This window comes from Zingiber officinale, chromosome 6B, assembly GCF_018446385.1.
Source record: "Zingiber officinale cultivar Zhangliang chromosome 6B, Zo_v1.1, whole genome shotgun sequence".
NCBI classification, from domain to species: domain Eukaryota; kingdom Viridiplantae; phylum Streptophyta; class Magnoliopsida; order Zingiberales; family Zingiberaceae; genus Zingiber; species Zingiber officinale.
Window position 1 is genome coordinate 124,478,281 of NC_055996.1, and position 21,443 is coordinate 124,499,723.

A 21,443-nucleotide genomic window follows, 5' to 3' on the forward strand; every position below is an offset into this window, starting at 1 on the left:
GCTCCAAATTTGATATTTCCTAAGTGTCGTTGGTATTTTTAATTACTATTTTAAATTGTATTTAGCTTGTAATAATTTCGTGCTTATAGTTGTTGCCCACGGAAAGCGATCAAGGATCGCGAGTCTTCGAGTAGGAGTCGCTACAGGCTCCGAACAAAGTAAATCCCTTGTGTTTGTGTGTTTATTTTTATTCCGCTGCGTTTATTTACTCGACTGCTTTTACGATTCCGAAACGAACGAAATAGCCGCGAGCGCTATTCACCCCTCTCTAGCGCTTTTTGATCCAACAATTGGTATCAGAGCCCGGACTGCCAGAAGGTTTAACCGCTGACTGTGCATAAGAGCTATGGTCTGATTGAGCCATGTGGGTACAATATTGACCTCGAACAAAGAAAGTGGGGGCTCCTATGTTCGGATCAAGAGGACCAGATACCAGGCAGGAAGTCCTAGTTACGGCTAGGCAAGGAAGTCCTAGTAGGTCGGGTGGACCGAGGGCCAAGAAGACCTGGTGGGTCGAGGATCGGACATGGGAAGCTTGTGGTCCTTTGTTTGAGGGGGGATTGTTGGTGTTGCAAGGTTGCAAACATAGTCCCACATTGAAAACATATGGAAAAGATCATGGATTTATAAAGAGAAAGATATCTCCATTGGAATGAGACCTTTTGGGGAGAGCCCAAGAGAAAAGCCATGAGGGCCTAGACCCAAAGTGGACAATATTTTAATTGTTCTAGTAAATTTTTGAGAATTAGATGTGTTCAAGTTGAAATGAGAATTGAAAGGAAATGAATAATAGACCTTGCTAATGTAATAATTCGATTTGAATCAATTCTAGAATCAACACACATTAATTAGTTATCCTTAGAAAAAAATATGACTTGAGACTCATTACTACAACGCTTGTCTTAATTTTAATGAGTTTCAATTTTAATTAATTTGATGTGCCACGTGACATGCAAAAAGGTCGACACCATTATTTCTATTGATATTGTTATTTGTAGTGTAGAGTGACAATGTATTCTAGATTCATCATTGATTGTTAGTTAGGACTTTGTTTGTTGCATTAGATTTAGAGAACAAAATGCTAGGGTTCTCGAATCTTCGGAGGTGATCTTCAAGGTCGGTGTTGCCTCCATACTCTCTAATCAACAAAGGTTGGAAATGCTTAGGCAGCTTCTCATCTAGTACCTCTTGAAAGAAAGGTACGCTGGGTTGTTTAGGTGATTCCCGAGCGACAGGAGTCTTTCCTCACTTTGGGTCCCTCGGGGGTGAATTTTTAGTCGAAGAGGCTTGTGATCGCTCGATTTTAACACAACCCTCCCCAAGCGCTCAGAAAAACGCTCAGGGAAACTCAAATGGTTGCTTCTACTTTGATCTTTTCCCTGACACTAGAAACTCCTCTACTGAGGCTGCAGGTGCCCTTGATATTCATAAATAGCTCGTACCCCTTCGGTGTTATGACAACGTTGATTTTACCGGCTACGTCCATCCTTCATTCTGAAACAGGTGAATGTATTCCCACAGGCGATGTCAAATTTGATCCTGTCCGGAAGTTGAGTAGATGAGCAACCATTGAGGAGGTAGGAATGTTAATGGAGGAAGGGCTGAGACTTGGAAACCGTGGACCTGTGCACACCACAGAGAGAGCAAACAAGAATGTTAGAGCGAGAACCAAGAAGAAGGTCCCTGGCGCAGACACTCCGACGCTCAAGAAGAACAATAGTCCTAGCGAAAAATGTGGAAAAAGATGAAGAGTAGAGCAGTAATGTGGATGCATGTACATGCGCATATCTGGCCAATAGATAGGATCCCTTTTTTATACCGCCTCTTATAACCTCTGCAATAATGAAGCGTTAAAGAATGTCCAATGTCAGAATATGTCGAGTAATGGAGGATGTATGACAACCCTCCCTTAGGCAAAGGAAAGTTCCGTTGTATGTATATGTCAGAGTAGCGAAATATTCCCTGATGAGTGGTCGATATTCTTTGATAGATGGTTGTGTTAGAGTGTATACTAAAAGCCTAGCTTTTGGTATAAACATTTATCTAGAAATAAGAATCACATTGGTCAAATGTCTACATTTATGATAAATGTAGTTGTTCAATTAATTTATATTGTAGATAACATGGTGTGTGGTGTCACACACAGAAGATCATGTTATCAGTTTCCTTATAAATTATAAACAGTAGCTCACGACTAAAATGGAAAGGGACAAACCATTGGAAGGTCGTAGTGTAATTATGTATTAGTTTATCTTGACTATATAATTACACTAGTACACTCAGAGTGTATTGAGTAGGACCATTAGAGGTCGTTTCTTTTATACTGACTTTATAAAGAAACAAAGACCTCAGTTATTATGGAAGTGTGTGCTCTTAATCCTAATATAATAACAAGCACATATGTTTGATATTTATTTCTTTAATTTATCAATGAGTGAGATTTAGTTCGATAAATCAATAAACCCGATAAATTGGGAAATGGTATCACTTATAGTGTGTGTTGTTGATTATAGAAGAAGCTGTGTCCTAGAGATACTAGGTTGATAATGTCCCCAAGAGGAGCTCATAAGGATTGTCATGTTAAACCCTGCAGGTGGACTTAGTCCGACATGACGATAAGGTTGAGTGGTACTACTCTTGGACTTAGATATTAATTAAATGAGTTGTCAGTAACTCACTTAATTAGTGGACATTTGATATCTTAAACACAGGGAGACTAACACACTCATAATAAGAAGGAGCCCAAAATGTAATTTGGGATTGGTGCGGTAGTTCAATAATAGTTCTCTAGTGGAATGAATTATTATTGATAAAATTAAGTTGTGTGTTCGGGGCGAACACAGGATGCTTAATTTTATCGGGAGACCAAAACCAATTCCTCCTCTCGGTCCCTATCGTAGCCTCTTGTATATAGAGATTTATACCTACCACATACCCACCTTCTTACCCATCCAATGGGGCCGGCCAAGCTAGCTTGGAACCCAAGCTAGGGCCGGCCAAGACCAAGTGGATGAGTTAAGTTGGTGGCCGGCCAAAGCTTGGGTCCCAAGCTTAGGTGGCCGGCCACTAGAATATTAAAAAGGATTATTATTAAAATTATTTCTTATGTGGATATCATGTTTTTAAAGAGAGTTTAAAATTAAAAATTTCCTTTTATAGCTTTCTACAAAAGATTAAGAGAAGAGATTAATCTCTTTCCTTATTTGTAGTTTAAAAGGATGGTTTTAATTTTTGGTAAAAACTTTTCTTATTTGTAAATCATCTATATGTTTAAAAGAGAGTTTAAAATTTGAAATCTTTCCTTATTTGTTGAAAACTTTCCTTTTTAAACATGTTCATGATTTAAAAGAAAGTTTAAAAATTAAATATTCTCTTTTATAAGTTTCTACAAGAGATTAAGAAAAGATTTGATATCTTTCCTTATTTGTAGATTAAAAGAGATTTTAATTTTTAGAGATAACTTTCTTTTTATCCACATGTTTAAAAGAAAGATTTTAATTTATTAAATTTCCTTTTTATAAACCAATCATGAAGGGATAAAAATTATTGAGAAATTTTATAAAATTCCGGAAGCAAATAAGGAAGTTTTAATTGGTGTTTAAAATTTTATTTGCTTGGAGTTTTTTATTGTGGCCGGCCATTATAAAATTGAGAAAGGAAATTATTTTTAATTAAATAAATTTTCCTTTTCAATGGCAAAAGAATTAAGGAAGTTTTTATTAAAATTTCCTTATTTGCCAAGATCAAGGATTATAAAAGAGGGGGTAGAGGAGGCTTCATGGCGAACGAATCTATTCTATTTTTCTCTCCCTCTTTTCTTCTTCTTGTGGCCGGCCCTAGCCTTTCTCCCTTCTTCTCTTTTGGTGGCCGAACCATACATCTCTTGGAGCTCTTGTTGGTGGCCGGACCTAGGAAGGAGAAGAAGAAAAGGAGGAAGCCTCATCTTGAAGATCCCTTGGAGTATTGGTGGTGATCAAGTTCTTCTTCCTTGGAGGTGGTTCTTCTTGTGGCCGAACCTTGCTTGGAGAAGAAGAAGGTGCGTGGTGGTTCTCGTCTCGGAAGATTGTCGCCCACACGACGTCCGGGATAAGAAGAGGAATACGGTAGAAGATCAAGAGGTTTTTTCTAAAAGGTATAACTAGTAATTTTTCTTTCCGCATCATACTAGTTATTTTTGGAAATAATACCAAATACAAGAGGCTTACGTTCTAGTGTTTCGAATATGGTTTTTCGAAGTTGTGTTCTTTTGTTTCTTTCTTTTCCTTGTGATTTGATTGTTCTCTTTGGTTAACCTAAAGTTATTTTAGGAAATTAAATATTAGCTTTCTATTAAAGGTTTTGTCTAGTCGGTGGTGGTTGCTCCCATATCCAAGAAGGCCATGTGCCTCGCCACGTCAGTACTGGGAACCTTTTATGGAAATTAATATTTAATGGAATTAATAACTTAAGGAGACTTGGGTCGAACGTGTTAAGTTCCGCAGGAGATCCAAGTCAAAACCTAAAAGAACAAATAGATTAAGTTTTGGATCAAACGTGTTAAGTTCCGCAGGCGATTCAAAATTTAATTTAAAAGAACACATGGTAGCTAGGAAAAGGTTCAAACCTTTGTACAAAATTTTTGTACAGTGGAACCTATAGGTTTTCCGAGTAGCAACCAACAATTGATATCAGAGCTAGGGTTTTGCCTCTGTGTATTTGGTATTAGTTTAATTATGCACATGTCATACATAATTTAGGCAGGTTAATAGTAGGATGTGCTAACTTTGTGGATGTAGGATCCAACTATTATGGCTTATAGTTATTATGTGTGTGATTGGACCCTTGGACATGTCAAGGGCATTTTATTGTGTGTGCATGATTGTATTATAAAATACGGAGGTGTATTTAGTTTTATTAGGATTTTATTTTTGATCTAGATACATGTACATTCCTTTTATGGAATATAGGATCAAAATGTAAAATTCTATTTATGTCATGGATCTAATCTTGCAAAGCGTGGAACCTTCGAAGGACCAGAGGTGCAGTGGAACTAGGAGCAAGATGGATGCGACAGCTAGACCCGTGGCGGTGGCCAAATATGGCAACTTGGGATGACAACACACGGAGGACAACTAGAGATAAAAGCCATAATAGTTGAAAATTAGATTTTCTATTTATTGCTTTTATATTGTCTTGTGGGTGCATGTTGGTTTACATATTTAGTAGGCTAGCATAGTTAAAATTCCTCATTTATAAATAACTAAGTGGGAGGAATTTTTAAGTAAATCCCATGGTCTCCATTACTGGTTTGTAAGTGATGCAAACAAGCTTGCGCGTTGGCTCTGAGTGCCTTCCTCCATAACGGATGAGCTTGTTTGTGGATCACTAGAACAGACTTCCATTTTTGGATGACTATAGGAAGTTAATTAAGAGCGTGTGATCTTCCCCAACGGAAGGGCCATAATCTTATTAATGGACTTAGTGTCAAGTAATGGTATACACTTAGACACATCTAATAGTATCCTCCCCATCGGAGTCATTGCTATTATTTGTGTGACCAAATGAAACCAACTATTAATTTGTCATAAAACTAGGTTGACAAGATAATAAAATTAAAGGGTTAAAACCCCTCTTACAAATGATTGATTTTGTATACGTCCACACTAACGTGGCATACAAAATTAACGGTGTTTGAGATAATTTTATTTGTCATAAAGATACGTTGACAAGATAGTTAATGGGTAAAACCCTCCTTTTACAAATGTTGAATTTGTATACGTCCACACTAACGTGGCATGCAAAATTCACGGTGTTTGAGGTATTGGTGAATTTAAATAATATTGTTTGAGGAATCAATGTTATTTTAAATTCAAAGAGTTTTGACCAAATATTTGATCAAAGACAGATCAACTATTAATTTTATTCGTCATAAAGTAAAGTTGACGAGATAATAAAATTAATGAATAAAATCTCCTCTTCGATTTTGTATACACAAAATTCATGGAGATTTTAAGGAGTTGATCTTGACTAAATATTTTTGTGATTCTTAGGATGTTTGTCAATCCCTAGTAGTCATACTATAGAAAAAGACTTAGTAGTCCCAATTGTAATGATTGGAAATAGGACTTGGACATTAAGGTAGACTGTCTTCTTAGAACTAAGAACAATTTAGGTGTATTTAATTCATTAGTTGAAACATGTATAGTGGTGTTATCTACCAGAACCTGGAGTGTAGATACAAGATGCCATTAATCATGTTTGCAATTCATTGCAGGGTTCCAGGAAACCCGACAACTAAATGAAAGGTAAATCACCGTCCACATGGGCACTACTGTAAAAGTGGTAGCTATTGCAGTGGGAGATGTTTATCCTTTGATAAGAATAAAATATGGATTTTAAGTAATTGTCTTTACGTACCAAGTTTAGAAAGAACCTGACTTCAGTTTCTAAACTATTATAGATATTGTGTCTATTTTGATAACAAAGTTGTTATCAAGAAAAATAGCGAAGTTATCTATTCTGGTATGGTAGTTGACAATTTATAATCCAATAACTCCCACGATGCAACAAATGGAAATTAGTAACACATCTTCTAATTTTAAGAGAAAGTAACCTTCGGAAATGAACCAATTATATCTTTGACATCTAAAAGCTAGGTTATACTTGAGTAGGATTCATTGGTAGCTGATGAACTTTTGGGTTCATTAGTAGTGGAAATCTTTCCAACCTGCGAGTCTTACTTGGAAGGAAAATAACCAAGGAGCTTTTAAGTCTAAGGGGTATGGAACCAAAGATATATAGGAATTGGTTCATTCTGATTTGTGTGATCCTATGAGCATCCAGGCAAGAGGTTGTTTCAAATATTTTATCTATTTTATAGATAACTATTTGAGATACGGATATATTTACTTGATGTGCCGCAAGTCTAAGTGCTTTGATTAGTTCAAAGAGTACGAGGCGGATGTGGAGAAACGACAAAGTAAAAATATCAAGACACTACGGTGGCAAGTACCTCTTGGGAGAATTTAGGAGTCATTTATCAGAAGTAGGGATTCAATCCCAACTAACTACAGCTGGTACACTCCAACAGAATGGTGTAGTAGAAAGAAGGTAAAGGACTCTTATGGAATAATTAGATAGATGATGAGTTATTCAGAAAATTACCAAATTTGTTTTAAGGATAAACTCTGAAAACGAAAGTGAACATAGTACCTTCCAAGATAGAACTCTCTACTCATATAGAATTGCTGAATAGGTGAAAACCTATTTTGAAGCATATTCGGATTCGGGTAATCCAGCACATATGAGAGACAATGATAAGTTGGATAGGAGTCCACTTGTTTGTAAGTTATCCTAGATAAACAAAAGTAGGTTTATAGTCTTAAAAATCAGAAAGTCATTGTTAGCAACAATGACTGATTTTTAGAAAAGGGCTATATAATGAACCACGTGCTCATAAGTAAATTTGTTCTTAAGGAAATAATAAAGGACATATCTAACCTAGTACCAACTGTACAAGATAAGATACCACAAGAAAACTGCAACACGTATCACAAATGATACACAATTGCAGAAAGTGCCTTGTCGTAGTGGGAGGGTTGTTAGGCAACCTAAATAGGTCATGTTTTGGGAGAGTTTTTGGACTCGATCCCTGAAGGACATAAACCTGATCTCCGGACATATGATAAAGCACTCCAAGATAAATATGCAGCATCTTGGCAAAGAGTAATGAATAATAGAATTAGAATATATGTATTCTAATAAAATCTGGAAGCTTGTAGAACCACCAAGTGGTGTAAAAGCCTTTGGGTGTAAAAGGTCTATAATAGGAAAAGAGGGATAGACAGGAAGGTAGAAACCTTCAAAGCAAGGCTAGATGAAAAAGGAAACTTTTTCACTGGTAGCCATGCTTAAGTCTATTCGGATTCTTTTATCTATTTGGCAAGTGGATGTCAAGACAACATTCCTTAATGGAAGTCTTGAAGAAAACATCTATATAAAGCAACCAGAAGGGTTCATTGCAAAGGGCTAAGAGCATCTTGTGTGCAAGCTCAATCAGTCTATGGACTGAGGCAAAGCTTCAAGGTCTTGGAACATCCGGTTTATCAAAGTAATCCAGATCTATGGATTTAGTAACCAGATAAGTCTTGTGTATACAAAAGATGTGATGGAAACGTGGTGATATTTCTTGTACTATACTTAGATAACATTTTTGGTAGTTGGAAACAATATCAAAATGTTGTCAGAAGTAAGGGTATGGTTGTCCAAACAATTTGATATAAAGGACTTGGGAGAATGTATATATTCTTGAGATCAAAGTAATAAGGGATCGCAAGAAAAGAATATTTTACTTATCCCAAGCTTCATACATCGAAAAAAAAAAAAAAAATCCTTGCTCGTTTTAAGCATACAAAACTCCAAGAAAGGTTTCTTACCTTTTCAGGATGGAGTAACTTTATCTAAAGATATGTCTCTGTAGACATCAAAGGAGATAAAGGAAATAAAGGCAGTTCTTTATGCTACGGCTGTTGGAAGCCTAATGTATGCTATGCACGAGATCAGAAATCTGTTTTGCCAAGGGCATAGTTAGCAGATATCAAAGTAATCCTGGACAAGGACAGTGGACTGCAATAAAGCATATATTAAAGTACCTTAGAGGCGCTAGAGATTATATGCTAGCTTACAAGGCAGTTAATTTGGTCCCTGTGGGTTGCACGGATTTTGACTTCCAATCGGATAGAGACAATAATAAATCAAGCTCGGGGTTTTGTGTTTACTTTAGGAGGTAAATTCATAACTATGGAAGAGTGATAAGCATAGGTGTTTTTCTGGACTCCACCATAGAAGCTTAGTATATGGCAAACCTCTGAGGTAGCCATAAAAGCTGAATGACTCAATAACCTCAAGATAGACTTAGATATGATTTCTGGTTTGTCCAAAGATTATTACAATTTATTGTAATAATGTTGGTGCAGTAGCAAACTCGAAGAAACCATAAGTCTATTAAGACAAGTAAACACAATAGAGCGCAAGTACCACCCAATACAAGAAATTGTATAAACGAGGAGAAGTTGTTGCCGCCTAGATTGCATCAGGTGATGACCTATAGATCCTTTCACTAAGGTCCTTAAGGCAAGAGCTTTTGATGGGCATGTTGAAGGGTTGGGAATCAGATGTATGGCAGCTGATATGGCAACTTAGTCTTTTAGTATAAGTGGGAGATTGTTAGAGTGTATACTAAAAGCCTAGCTTTTGGTATAAACATTTATCTAGAAATAAGAATCACATTGGTCAAATGTCTACATTTATGATAAATGTAGTTGTTCAATTAATTTATATTGTAGATAACATGGTGTGTGGTGTCACACACAGAAGATCATGTTATCAGTTTCCTTATAAATTATAAACAGTAGCTCACGACTAAAATGGAAAGGGACAAACCATTGGAAGGTCGTAGTGTAATTATGTATTAGTTTATCTTGACTATATAATTACACTAGTACACTCAGAGTGTATTGAGTAGGACCATTAGAGGTCGTTTCTTTTATACTGACTTTATAAAGAAACAAAGACCTCAGTTATTATGGAAGTGTGTGCTCTTAATCCTAATATAATAACAAGCACATATGTTTGATATTTATTTCTTTAATTTATCAATGGGTGAGATTTAGTTCGATAAATCAATAAACCCGATAAATTGGGAAATGGTATCACTTATAGTGTGTGTTGTTGATTATAGAAGGAAACTGTGTCCTAGAGATACTAGGTTGATAATGTCCCCAAGAGGAGCTCATAAGGATTGTCATGTTAAACCCTGCAGGTGGACTTAGTCCGACATGACGATAAGGTTGAGTGGTACTACTCTTGGACTTAGATATTAATTAAATGAGTTGTCAGTAACTCACTTAATTAGTGGACATTTGATATCTTAAACACAGGGAGACTAACACACTCATAATAAGAAGGAGCCCAAAATGTAATTTGGGATTGGTGAGGTAGTTCAATAATAGTTCTCTAGTGGAATGAATTATTATTGATAAAATTAAGTTGTGTGTTCGGGGCGAACACGGGATGCTTAATTTTATCGACCAAACACCAATTCCTCCTCTCGGTCCCTATCGTAGCCTCTAGTATATAGAGATTTATACCCACCTCATACCCGCCTTCTTACCCATCCAATGGGGCCGGCCAAGCTAGCTTGGAACCCAAGCTAGGGCCGGCCAAGACCAAGTGTATGAGTCAAGTTGGTGGCCGGCCAAAGCTTGGGTCCCAAGCTTAGGTGGCCGACCACTAGAATATTAAAAAGGATTTTTATTAAAATTATTTCTTATGTGGATATCATGTTTTTAAAAGAGAGTTTAAAAATTAAAATTTCCTTTTATAGCTTTATACAAAAGATTAAGAGAAGAGATTAATCTCTTTCCTTATTTGTAGTTTAAAAGGATGGTTTTAATTTTTGGTAACAACTTTCCTATTTTGTAAATCATTTATATGTTTAAAAGAGAGTTTAATATTTGAAAGCTTTCCTTATTTGTTGATTAAAGGAGGATTTTAAATTTTAAGAAAACTTTCCTTTTAAACATGTTCATGATTTAAAAGAAAGTTTAAAATTAAATATTCTCTTTTATAAGTTTCTACAAGAGATTAAGAAAAGATTTGATATCTTTCCTTATTTGTAGATTAAAAGAGATTTTAATTTTAGAGATAACTTTCTTTTTATCCACATGTTTAAAGAAAGATTTTAATTTATTAAATTTCCTTTTATAAACCAATCATGAAGGGATAAAATTATTGAGAAATTTTATAAAATTTCGGAAGCAAATAAGGAAGTTTTAATTGGTGTTTAAAATTTTATTTGCTTGGAGTTTTTATTGTGGCCGACCATTATAAAATTGAGAAAGGAAATTATTTTAATTAAATAAATTTTCCTTTTCAATGGCAAAAGAATTAAGGAAGTTTTTATTAAAATTTCCTTATTTGCCAAGATCAAGGATTATAAAAGAGGGGGTAGAGGAGGCTTCATGGCTAACGAATCTATTCTATTTTTCTCTCCCTCTTTTCTTCTTCTTGTGGCCGGCCCTAGCCTTTCTCCCTTCTTCTCTTTTGGTGGCCGAACCATACATCTCTTGGAGCTCTTGTTGGTGGCCGGACCTAGGAAGGAGAAGAAGAAGAGGAGGAAGCCTCATCTTGAAGATCCCTTGGAGTATTGGTGGTGATCAAGTTCTTCTTCCTTGGAGGTGGTTCTTCTTGTGGCCGAACCTTGCTTGGAGAAGAAGAAGGTGCGTGGTGGTTCTCGTCTCGGAAGATCGTCGCCCACACGACGTCCGGGATAAGAAGAGGAATACGGTAGAAGATCAAGAGGTTTTTCTAAAAGGTATAACTAGTAATTTTTCTTTCCGCATCATACTAGTTATTTTTGGAAATAATACCAAATACAAGAGGCTTACGTTCTAGTGTTTCGAATATGGTTTTTCGAAGTTGTGTTCTTTTGTTTCTTTCTTTTCCTTGTGATTTGATTGTTCTCTTTGGTTAACCTAAAGTTATTTTAGGAAATTAAATATTAGCTTTCTATTAAAGGTTTTGTCTAGTCGGTGGTGGTTGCTCCCATATCCAAGAAGGCCATGTGCCTCGCCACGTCAGTACTGGGAACCTTTTATGGAAATTAATATTTAATGGAATTAATAACTTAAGGAGACTTGGGTCGAACGTGTTAAGTTCCGCAGGAGATCCAAGTCAAAACCTAAAAGAACAAATAGATTAAGTTTTGGATCAAACGTGTTAAGTTCCGCAGGCGATTCAAAATTTAATTTAAAAGAACACATGGTAGCTAGGAAAAGGTTCAAACCTTTGTACAAAATTTTTGAACAGTGGAACCTATAGGTTTTCCGAGTAGCAACCAACAGGTTGCAATTCTGACAATGTTATCTCCGAGAGGGAATCCAATTAACTTGGAGATGACCGAGTTTAGGTTGAGAGCTATGCCGATGTGGGGTGGGGAGCTAAGTCCCGTTGAAGTCCGATCGGCATGGCCGATTAGGTTTATGCTAGAAGTCGTGCCCTAAGAAGTGGGGAGCTAAGCCCCTAGATCTGACCAGCTCTAGGGCTGATCAGGTGTATGTTGGGAGTCATGCCTATGAGAAATAGGGAGTTGAACCCCAGGGATCCGACCGGCTCTGCGGCTGATCGAGTGTAAGCTGGAAGTCATGCCCATGGGAAGTGGGGAGTTGAGCCCCAGGGGTCCGACTGGCTCTGGAGCCGATCGAGTGTAAGCTGAGAGTCATGTCCGTGAGAAGTGGAGAACTGAGCCTCGGGAGTCCGACTGGTTCTGGGGCCGATCGGGTGTATGTTGGAAGTCATGCTCATGAGAAGTGGGGAGTTGAGTCTCATTGAAAACGGTCTGTTTGGTTATGTACACTCTGACTTTGACTACTACCTCACATTGACTTTGACTATCATATTATCTTAATTATCGACCTCACATTATCTTTGGGACCACTCACAACATGCCGTATCAATAATTAAATTGAAAAGATCTATGGCATCAACAACTTTTTTTCATATTATTATCAACTACTATATTTTTTCTTACCACTGCTTGAATTTTCAAGAACTTCCCAGCAGATGGTAGGGGTTCGAGAGTCCCTGTCATAAGGATCTTGTCAGCCCCGGTCCTTCGACTCAGGAGGCCCTGGGCGAAATAATAAAATGAGATCCTAAATAAATTTTTAATAATATATAATTTATCTACAATGACTTCTTCTAGCATTTCTATTTGCAAAATCTTTTATAATATTATCAGTTTCAAGATTTTCCAAGATGTCTTTTTCAATACATAAAATTGCCAATCCATTTAATCTTTCTTGAGACATTGACGATCTCATATATGTTTTTAATAATTTTAATTTTGAAAAACTCCTTTCAGCCGATGCTACTGTAACAAGCATAGTCAATAAAATTCTATAAGCAATTGCAACATTTGGATAACAATCTATACTTTGAACAAATTCAAGAATATCAATTGCAGACATTATCATATTTGGTAAAGTCGTTTGTAATATTTTTAATTCAGTAAATAAATCATCTAACTCAACATCTGATGAGTTGTCATGAGTTAGAGTAGATTTTAAATTGACACAATATTTTCTTAATTCATCATCATTCAAAGTTCTTAATGTTTTTGAATCAAATAAAAAGCCAAATATATTTTCAAAGGTTTTCATTTGATCGAATCTACATTTTAAAGAAGCAATTGCCATGTCCACAACAACAATAAAATAATCAATTCTAAAAGACTCTTCTAATGATAGTGAAACTTCATCATCTTCTCTTTCATTAAATTGTCTTTTCCTAAAAATACGGCGCTTTGTTGTAAATATTGGCTCAATATTCATATCTAATGCAAGACTCTTAGCAATAGTCAAACTTGCAGCATAACCATCATTCCTATACTTTTCAAAAAATGAGATTACACCTTCTAATTGTTTCATGGTAGAGTCTATACACATAGATTTTGATTGTAATTTCTTACTCACCATGTTTATAGCAAATAAGATATCATACCAAATTACCATACCAAGTAAAAATTCAAATTTTTCGATTGAATTAGCTAAACTTTCAGCTTCACTTATCGACTTTGCATCATCACAAATATTATTTAATTCAAGTAAAGCTGCTCTCACTTCCACAATTTGAAATCTAATAGCTTAAACACTTTTAATACGACTTTCCCAACGAGTATTCGACAAAGATTTGACGGTTAATCCCTTCACATTATTAAGTAAAATTTTCCATCTCTTAGGAGAACTTGAAAATAATGTATATATGCGTTGCACTACTCCAAAAAAAGAAACAGCTTTAACACAAGAATGTGCCATATCACTAAGAGTTAGATTAAGACTATGACAAGCACATGGCATGTACAACGCTCTTGGATTTATTTCAAGTAACCTCTTTTGAACTCCTTGGTGTTTTCCTTTCATATTGGAACCATTATCATAACTTTGACCTCTAATATTTTCGATACTAAGATCAAGTGATTTTAACACATTTTGTAATTCGTTAAAAAGTCCTAAACCAGATGTATCATCTACTTTTAGAAACTCTAAAAAGTACTCCTCTATTTTCACTTTATTACCTGACATATTAACACATCGTACTATAAAAGTCATTTGTTCTTGATGACTTATATCTGGGGTACAATCAAGAATTATTGAAAAATATTTTGCTTCTTTAATTTTATTAATGATAACACTTTTAACATTATTAGCTAAAATAGAAATCAACTCATTCTGAATTTTATGACCTAGGTAATGATAATGAATTTCATTACTTTGAATACGTCTAATATGATCTTGCATCACATAATCAAATTCAGCAATCATTTCAATCAACCCCAAAAAATTTCCATTATTGTCTTGATAAAGTTTTTCATTAGATCCTCGAAAAGCCAAACAACGTTTAGAAAGACATTTTACAGTTGCTATTATTCTTGTTATAACTTGTCTCCAACGCTCTTTTTCTTTAGAAATTTCTCGTTGTAAGTCTTTATCAATTGTTAGATTTTTATCTAATCGCATTTTTAATTCATTCCAAGTGTTCATGTTAGTTATATGTTCAATAGTATTTTCATGTTCTTTAAGTCGTTCACTAAGATGTTTCCAATCTCTAAATCCATCCTTTGCTAATGAACTTCTATTATTTTCAGATTTAAACAACTTGCAACAAAAGCAATAAACTTTATCTACATATTTACTATAAACCAACCACTTTCGGTCTCTTATTTCTCCATTACTTAAATGTCTAGAATAATGAGCACAAGAAAAATGCCTAGAAGTATCGTCCAAAGGATATACAATATTCATTTCTCTTATAGGCCCTTTTTCAACTAAAATATCACGTGCATTGTTATCAAGATTATCCCAATTTCTTGGATCATATATATCAAGTGAAGAAATAAATTGTTCATCAATGTTAATATTCTCATTATCTACCCTATTTATAACATTTTCATGCTCACTCAAAATTTCCCTTTCTTCATTAACATCGTGAATCTCATTACACTCATCTACATCATTCACAATCATAGTTGAATTTTGTGCATTATCATGAGAACTTTTAATAAAGAATTTATTAATAGCACCTCTTTGTGATTCAGTCAATTGTTCTAATTTTTTTCTTTTTTTCCTTTTCTCACATCCAGAAAGATGTTTTTTAGGCAACATATTATAATGTACAAAACCACAACAATTACAAAAAAAAATAATAATTCAAATTATTTCACTAGTAAAGGAATAATAGCACCTGGAATATGATAGTTTTCAATATTAATGGAAATGTCCTAGGTCGTTAAGTTAAGCACCTCGTTAGACAACACCTGTTAAAAGAAAATCAAATCATTATCAAATTAAAACTAATTAGTAAAATTATGGTACTTAAAGAAACAACAATACTAATTATAACCACACAAGTTCAAGCGCATAGAAACAACACCCTTTGTAAAACACATTAAAATAAGTAATTCAGTTAAATAAAACTTGGCCACTTAAGTGTATCATTGTACCAACAGACTTAGCATTTCATTTCCATTTGAAAGGAGAGTTATTTTGTAATCATTCTAACATCCTAAGATCAAGTCCAAACTTTGTTTGTGCTAAATTTTTATATTAAGTTTTCAACTATAAGTCCAACTATATCCATTGCACATTGTCATTTACACTATGAATATCTGAGTTAACAAATAACAAATATGCAAAATGCAACCAGTTTTTCTTGTAACTGCATACAATGTATGCATGATCAATATGAGTTGACTAATTGAATCATTAGCTTAGCTGCATACAACCAAGAGCAATTTTTCAAGTGAGTAAAGAAAAACAGTACCTTGAGAAGCTCACAAGAAAGTGGATACTAGAGATAAAACACACGATATAAATTAGCAGTTCAAAATTAGCTTGTTAAGTACATTAGACAACATCATAGTGAGACTTCTCTTTGGCCTTATTAACTAGTTCCTAATCACTAGTAACTATGCTGCAGATTTTAATGCCATTTCTATAGCAAGCCAGCAAGTAATGCAAAAATCATTTGAAGCAGATTTTAATTCTACAGATTTTAATGCTGCAGATTTTAATTCTGCAGATTTTAATGCTATTTCTGCAGCAAGTAATGCAAAAATCGTTTGAAGCAGAAACAAAGTTTAGATGTATAGTTGAAGAAAGACAATTATGCTGTAGATCTTAACTATGCTACAGATTTTAATGCCATTTCTATAGCAAGCCAGCAAGTAATGCAAAAATCATTTCTATAGCTATTTTAATGCCATTTCTATAGCAAGCCAGCAAGTAATGCAAAAATCATTTGAAGCAGATTTTAATTCTACAGATTTTAATGCTGCAGATTTTAATTCTGCAGATTTTAATGTTGCAGATTTTAATGCTATTTCTGCAGCAAGTAATGCAAAAATCGTTTGAAGCAGAAACAAAGTTTAGATGTATAGTTGAAAAAAGACAATTAAATCATTAGCTCAGTAAAGAAAAGCAGCACTTTGAGAAGCTTACAATTAAATCATTTGCTTAGTTGCATACAAGTATACAACCAACTAACCAAGAGCAAGTCTTCAATTTTTTCACAACGACAACAAACAAGTAGACAACCAAAGCAGAGCTCACAGTTTACTAGTTCACAATGAAAAATCTAATTCAATGATCTGTATTTATAATCTCTGTGGATACAAAAATAACGGTAAAAAAAATCTTGAGAAGTGACATAGATTTGAAAGGAGAACTGGAGAAGAAGAGATGTGACAGAAATAGCCGTTGAAGACAAGCCGTGAGCGAAAGGAGAAGAAGAGATGCGATAGGGATAGAAAATTTCAAATAGAAAAGGAGGAGAAGACTTATCTTTTGAGTCCTCTTTGGCTCTTTCTCGTAGGCGCAGGTGAAGCCGAAGGCAGCAGCCAGCAGGGGGCATCGCGACGAGTTCTTCATCGCACAACAGAGGTGTAGGCGGCGGAAGAAAAACCCTAAATCTAATCCTGCACTACACCTATTAAAATTTAAACATAATATTTTTTTAAAAAAATTTTTGGGCCCCCCAAAATTGAAGGCCCAGGGCCATCGCCCAGGATGGCCCTCCTCCAGGGCCGGGCCTGGATCTTGTTCATCTTCTTGTCCATGATCCTTTGCTCCTCCTCTTGAAGAATTCCAACCAATCACCCAACAAATGGTAGCTCCTTCACCATTTGCCTTGTTGTGAGCAAACTACTCTTACATCCTATCTCATAATGAGGCAGGATATACACTACTGTTATAATGCGTGACTTTTTTTACGCGCCTGTGTGCGACGACGAATGTGGCTGATACGTGTAGATTTTTTTTCTTTTATTTTTCAAAATCTAAAATTTTCTCAGCCGCGTCATTTGATTTTTTCCTTTTTATATTCTAAAACCTACCTTCCCCTCTCCGAAGCCAGCATTCCTCTCTCGTCATCCTCCGAAGCAAGCTAAGTTGCGAAGCCCCTTCCTCTTTCACCGCAACACCGTTCTCGCTCTCCCATCCTCCCTCGCCTCCGTCAGTCGCCGATCCTCCCTATGTACCTCATTTTCCTCACCGTTCAGAATCGTCGAGAACAATCGGCAAATTAGGTTTTCCTCTCGAAGTCGTCCTTATGCTGCCGCCATCTTTCGTCGCGAATGTCGCCGTCCGTGATATACAAGCCGATGCCGACCCGTCACTGCGACACTTTCTCTCTCCGTGAGACCCCTAGTTTTAATATTTGCATTTTAAATCTTCCATCCTGATTCATCCCCTAGCCACTCTGTTGAAACAATCCTAATGAAGAACAAAGTGAAGGCTAGAGATTTCCATCACCTCTGCTTCTTCTGTCATCATGTATTCGTCGATCACTCATTGTCTTTCCTCCAACATGAACATTGTATTTGTCTTTTTAAGTTATTATATGAGTTGAACTTCAAATACTGCGGTTACAAGTGTTGTATCAAAATTAAAATGATAATTTTATTTAAGTTTTTTTATCTAAATTGTTTTATCTAAGTGGTTAGTAGTGCATTGAACTTGAAGTAATGATTTGTGTTAAACTTGAAACAAATGACTGTGTTGAAACAATAATTTTAACTAAGTTCTTTTATTTGAGTTGTTGCAAGTGGCGTATTTAAGTTGTTGTGGATTTTAACTGTCATTTGTTTTGTAGGATTTAGTTCCTTGCATTCCTATCGTATTCAAGAATGGACAGATCGTACTCTGGAGGGGATGTGAGTGAGGACTCTAATTTCATCGTGATGACTGCTTTTCTAGCCTCCTCTTGAATATGCATATTGTGTAGATGACCAATGGGGTTCGAATCTCGGTAAAATCTCGGTAAATACCTCCCTTATGTGTTAGTCACTATTCCAAATGCTAGTAGCCGTCCGTGATTTACCTCCTCTGTGTTGACCTTGCGACGGGTTGACGGGGGCACTGGGGATGAGCGTATTCACCTTTTGCCATAATATTATGTAGATGGCCGCTCGGTGAGGTTCAGAAGCAAACAGAAGTGCAGATGAATTCTCAACTATAAAATTTTTGTAGTTGAATTCTAAGCTTCTCACAAACAGTGGTGCAGATGTCAATAGATTAGAAACAAAACTGCTGCAAAAACAAGATCAAAGTGGAACTGAGAGATGCGATCAAGAAGTTGGTGGCGATTTATAATTTACAATCAAAATTCAAAGTCATTGGAAGTGATCTAAAACTATAGAGATAAACACCAACAGCTAAAAAAATCTTTCGTCATTGCAACATTTAATTAAAGCTTCCAAAAATGAAATGAAATATATAAAAAAGTTTACATAGTTAAGATTAATACATCAACAACCTGCTTAAATGTGAAATCTAGGGAGCTTGTATCTCTTTAGCAGCCTTCTCAAATGTCTCTCCAAATACTAGATCTGGGATGTCATCGTCTTCTCCACCTTTAGGTGTTGCAGCTTCAGGTGCTTGTATATCACGGACGGCGGCAGCAGCGATGAAAGACGGCGGCAGCAGAAGGACGGCGTCGAGGGGAAAATCTAATTTGCCAGTTGCTCTCGACGGTTCTGAACGGTGAGGAAAATGAGGTACAGAGGAAGGATCGGCGACCAAGGAGAATGATGAGGCGAGCGAGGATGGGAGCGAGAGTGAGAATGGCGTCGCGGCGAAAGTGGAAGCGGCTTCGCAACTTAGCTTGCTTCGGAGGATGACGAGACAGCAATACTGGCTTCGGAGAGGGGATGATAGATTTTAGAATATAAAAAGAAAAAAAAAAATCAAAGGACGAGAAAATTTTAAATTTTCAAAAAAAAAAATAAATCAACGCGTATATGTCACGTTCGCCATCGCGCACAGGTGCGTAAAAAAACGTCGCGCATTATAACACTACTGTAACTACTATGGCTTTGTCTGCAATAGAGGTGAAATTGTTACCTACTTGACTTTTTCGGCTCTTCAAAATTAAGAGGAATATCTGAATATGGAAGAGAATGGTAGTTATCTTCATTATTCTTCCGCCACAAATATGGCCTTCCCTTTTGGGCCCGTACTGTAGCAGTATGTCAGATGAAGGTCCAAGTGCATCGAACACAACTAAGAAAATTAAATAATAACTTATTATTTTAATTTAATTTTAATTTTAATTTTATTTTATTTGAAGAATACAGATATTTAGCTCCCCTTTTGCCTTCCTTCTCCGTTGCTGGTGAACCCGTAATAAGTCAACCTATACATGCCCACCCAGTCCAAGTTTTTCTCCTCCCCCAAATCAGTGAAATCGCATCTCTCTTCCCTTCCTTACCCTTTCTTCAGTTTCAGTTCGCCTCTCTCTCTCTTCCTTCTCCAGCTCCAGATCTCCTTCTTCCTCTCTCATGTCTCGTCAGTAGCGTGATCTGATTGGGAGGACAGCAATGGATCACTCCAGAAACAGCAACCACCATCAGCAGCAGCTGGGAATCAACAAGATGGGGAAGAGCATCCGCAAGAGCCCTCTCCACCAACCCGCCAACTACAACCACAGGCCTTACCCTCCGCCTCCGACGAACCATCCGCCGCAACAGCAACAGTCGCAACCGCAGCCGCAGCCGCAGGTCTACAACATCAGCAAGAACGACTTCCGCAGCATCGTCCAGCAGCTCACCGGCACCCCCTCCCGCGACTCCACCCCCGGCCCCGCCGCCCCCCAACCCCGCCCCTCCAGCTCCCGCCTCCAGAAGATCCGCCCTCCCCCGCTCGCCCCCATCGCTCGCCCACCTCCTCCTCCCCCTCCCCACGCTGCCCGCCCTCAACCCCACCCCCACGCTCACCCTCCTCCCCCTTTCCCTAATCCTAACCTTAATCTCAATCACAATCGCGCTGTCTTCCCCCGCCCCGACGGCCCCAGCTGGGCCGAGTCCCCCGTCTCCGCCTATATGCGGTACCTAGAAAGCTCCCTTCTCAGCTCCGACACTTCCCGCTACCCTCGGCCGCCGCCGCCACTTCCCTCCCCGGGGCTCCTTCCCTCCCCGCGCCCACCCTTCCCCTTGCCTTCCCCCCGAGGAATCCCTAATTCGGCCTCGCTTCCGCCCCCTACTCCGCCGTCCGCGATTCCTTCTCCGATGGCGTTTTTCGATCTGCTCTCGCCCCGATCTCCGTACCCCCTGCTTTCGCCGGGGTTTCCTTACCCTCCGCTATTGACTCCCAATTTTGCCCTCTCGCCGTTGCCACAGCCGGGGATTTTGGGGCCCGGGCCATCACCCGGGCCGCAGCCACTGCCTTCACCCGGGCTTTGGTTCCCTCAATCGCCGTCGGGGTTCTTGCCTATACTGAGCCCTAGATGGAGGGATATGCTGTAACTTCAAGTAATGATCGTCCTCCAAAGCCCAGACTCTACTCCTGTATCAAAGCTTGGAAATTTGACAATCTATATTTGTTTCATGTATTGGTCCGACCAAAAAACGGCAGCACAATACTCAAGATAACGACGGCAACTGCTGACTTAGCGAATTGCTATGGAGATGTTAGTATTGACTCGGGAGTTCAAGACATATGCGCGGCGGACATTAGAGAGGTGAAGTGCAGTATATTTTAGTTTCTTTGTAGTTAGTATAGACTCCTCTTGTCAAATATTGCATTTGATTCTGATCCTGAATTCACTGCTCCCATTTTAAATGGTTATCTTTGAACTGATTGGTTAAGGATAAATCCCGTGTAGGACTTGTCAACACAGTAATTTTACTGAATTCATTTCCTGACTTGTCTGGAGTGTATGTAAATGCATATAAATTAACTTCGTTCAACTGTTTCCTACTATTTGTCTCAAATTAAATAACTTATAAAGAAAGAGTAGTATACTTTCTTTATTTAGTCAAAATGTTGATTATCTGTTCTTCCAGCATTCTTTAGCTTATTGCTTATAAATTATATTCTTTAAGTAGTTGATTGAAGTAGTAAATCCTAAGA

At 37.1% G+C, this 21,443-nt stretch overlaps 1 protein-coding gene across 1 annotated transcript; it reads left to right on the plus strand.

Annotated features, from left to right (window-relative positions):
* Window positions 1-19,693: 19,693 nt before the first annotated feature.
* LOC121989355 (protein HAIKU1-like) lies at window positions 19,694-21,285 on the plus strand. The gene is made up of 2 exons (XM_042543345.1): window positions 19,694-20,842; window positions 20,946-21,285. The coding sequence occupies exon 1, from the start codon at window positions 19,913-19,915 to the stop codon at window positions 20,834-20,836; it is 924 nt and encodes a 307-aa protein (XP_042399279.1). The 5' UTR covers window positions 19,694-19,912; the 3' UTR covers window positions 20,837-20,842; window positions 20,946-21,285.
* The last annotated feature ends 158 nt before the right edge of the window (window positions 21,286-21,443 follow it).

Coding starts and splice junctions, on each gene's coding strand:
- LOC121989355 (XM_042543345.1), top strand. CDS start 19,913: ATGGATCACTCCAGAAACAGCAACCACCATCAGCAGCAGCTGGGAATC.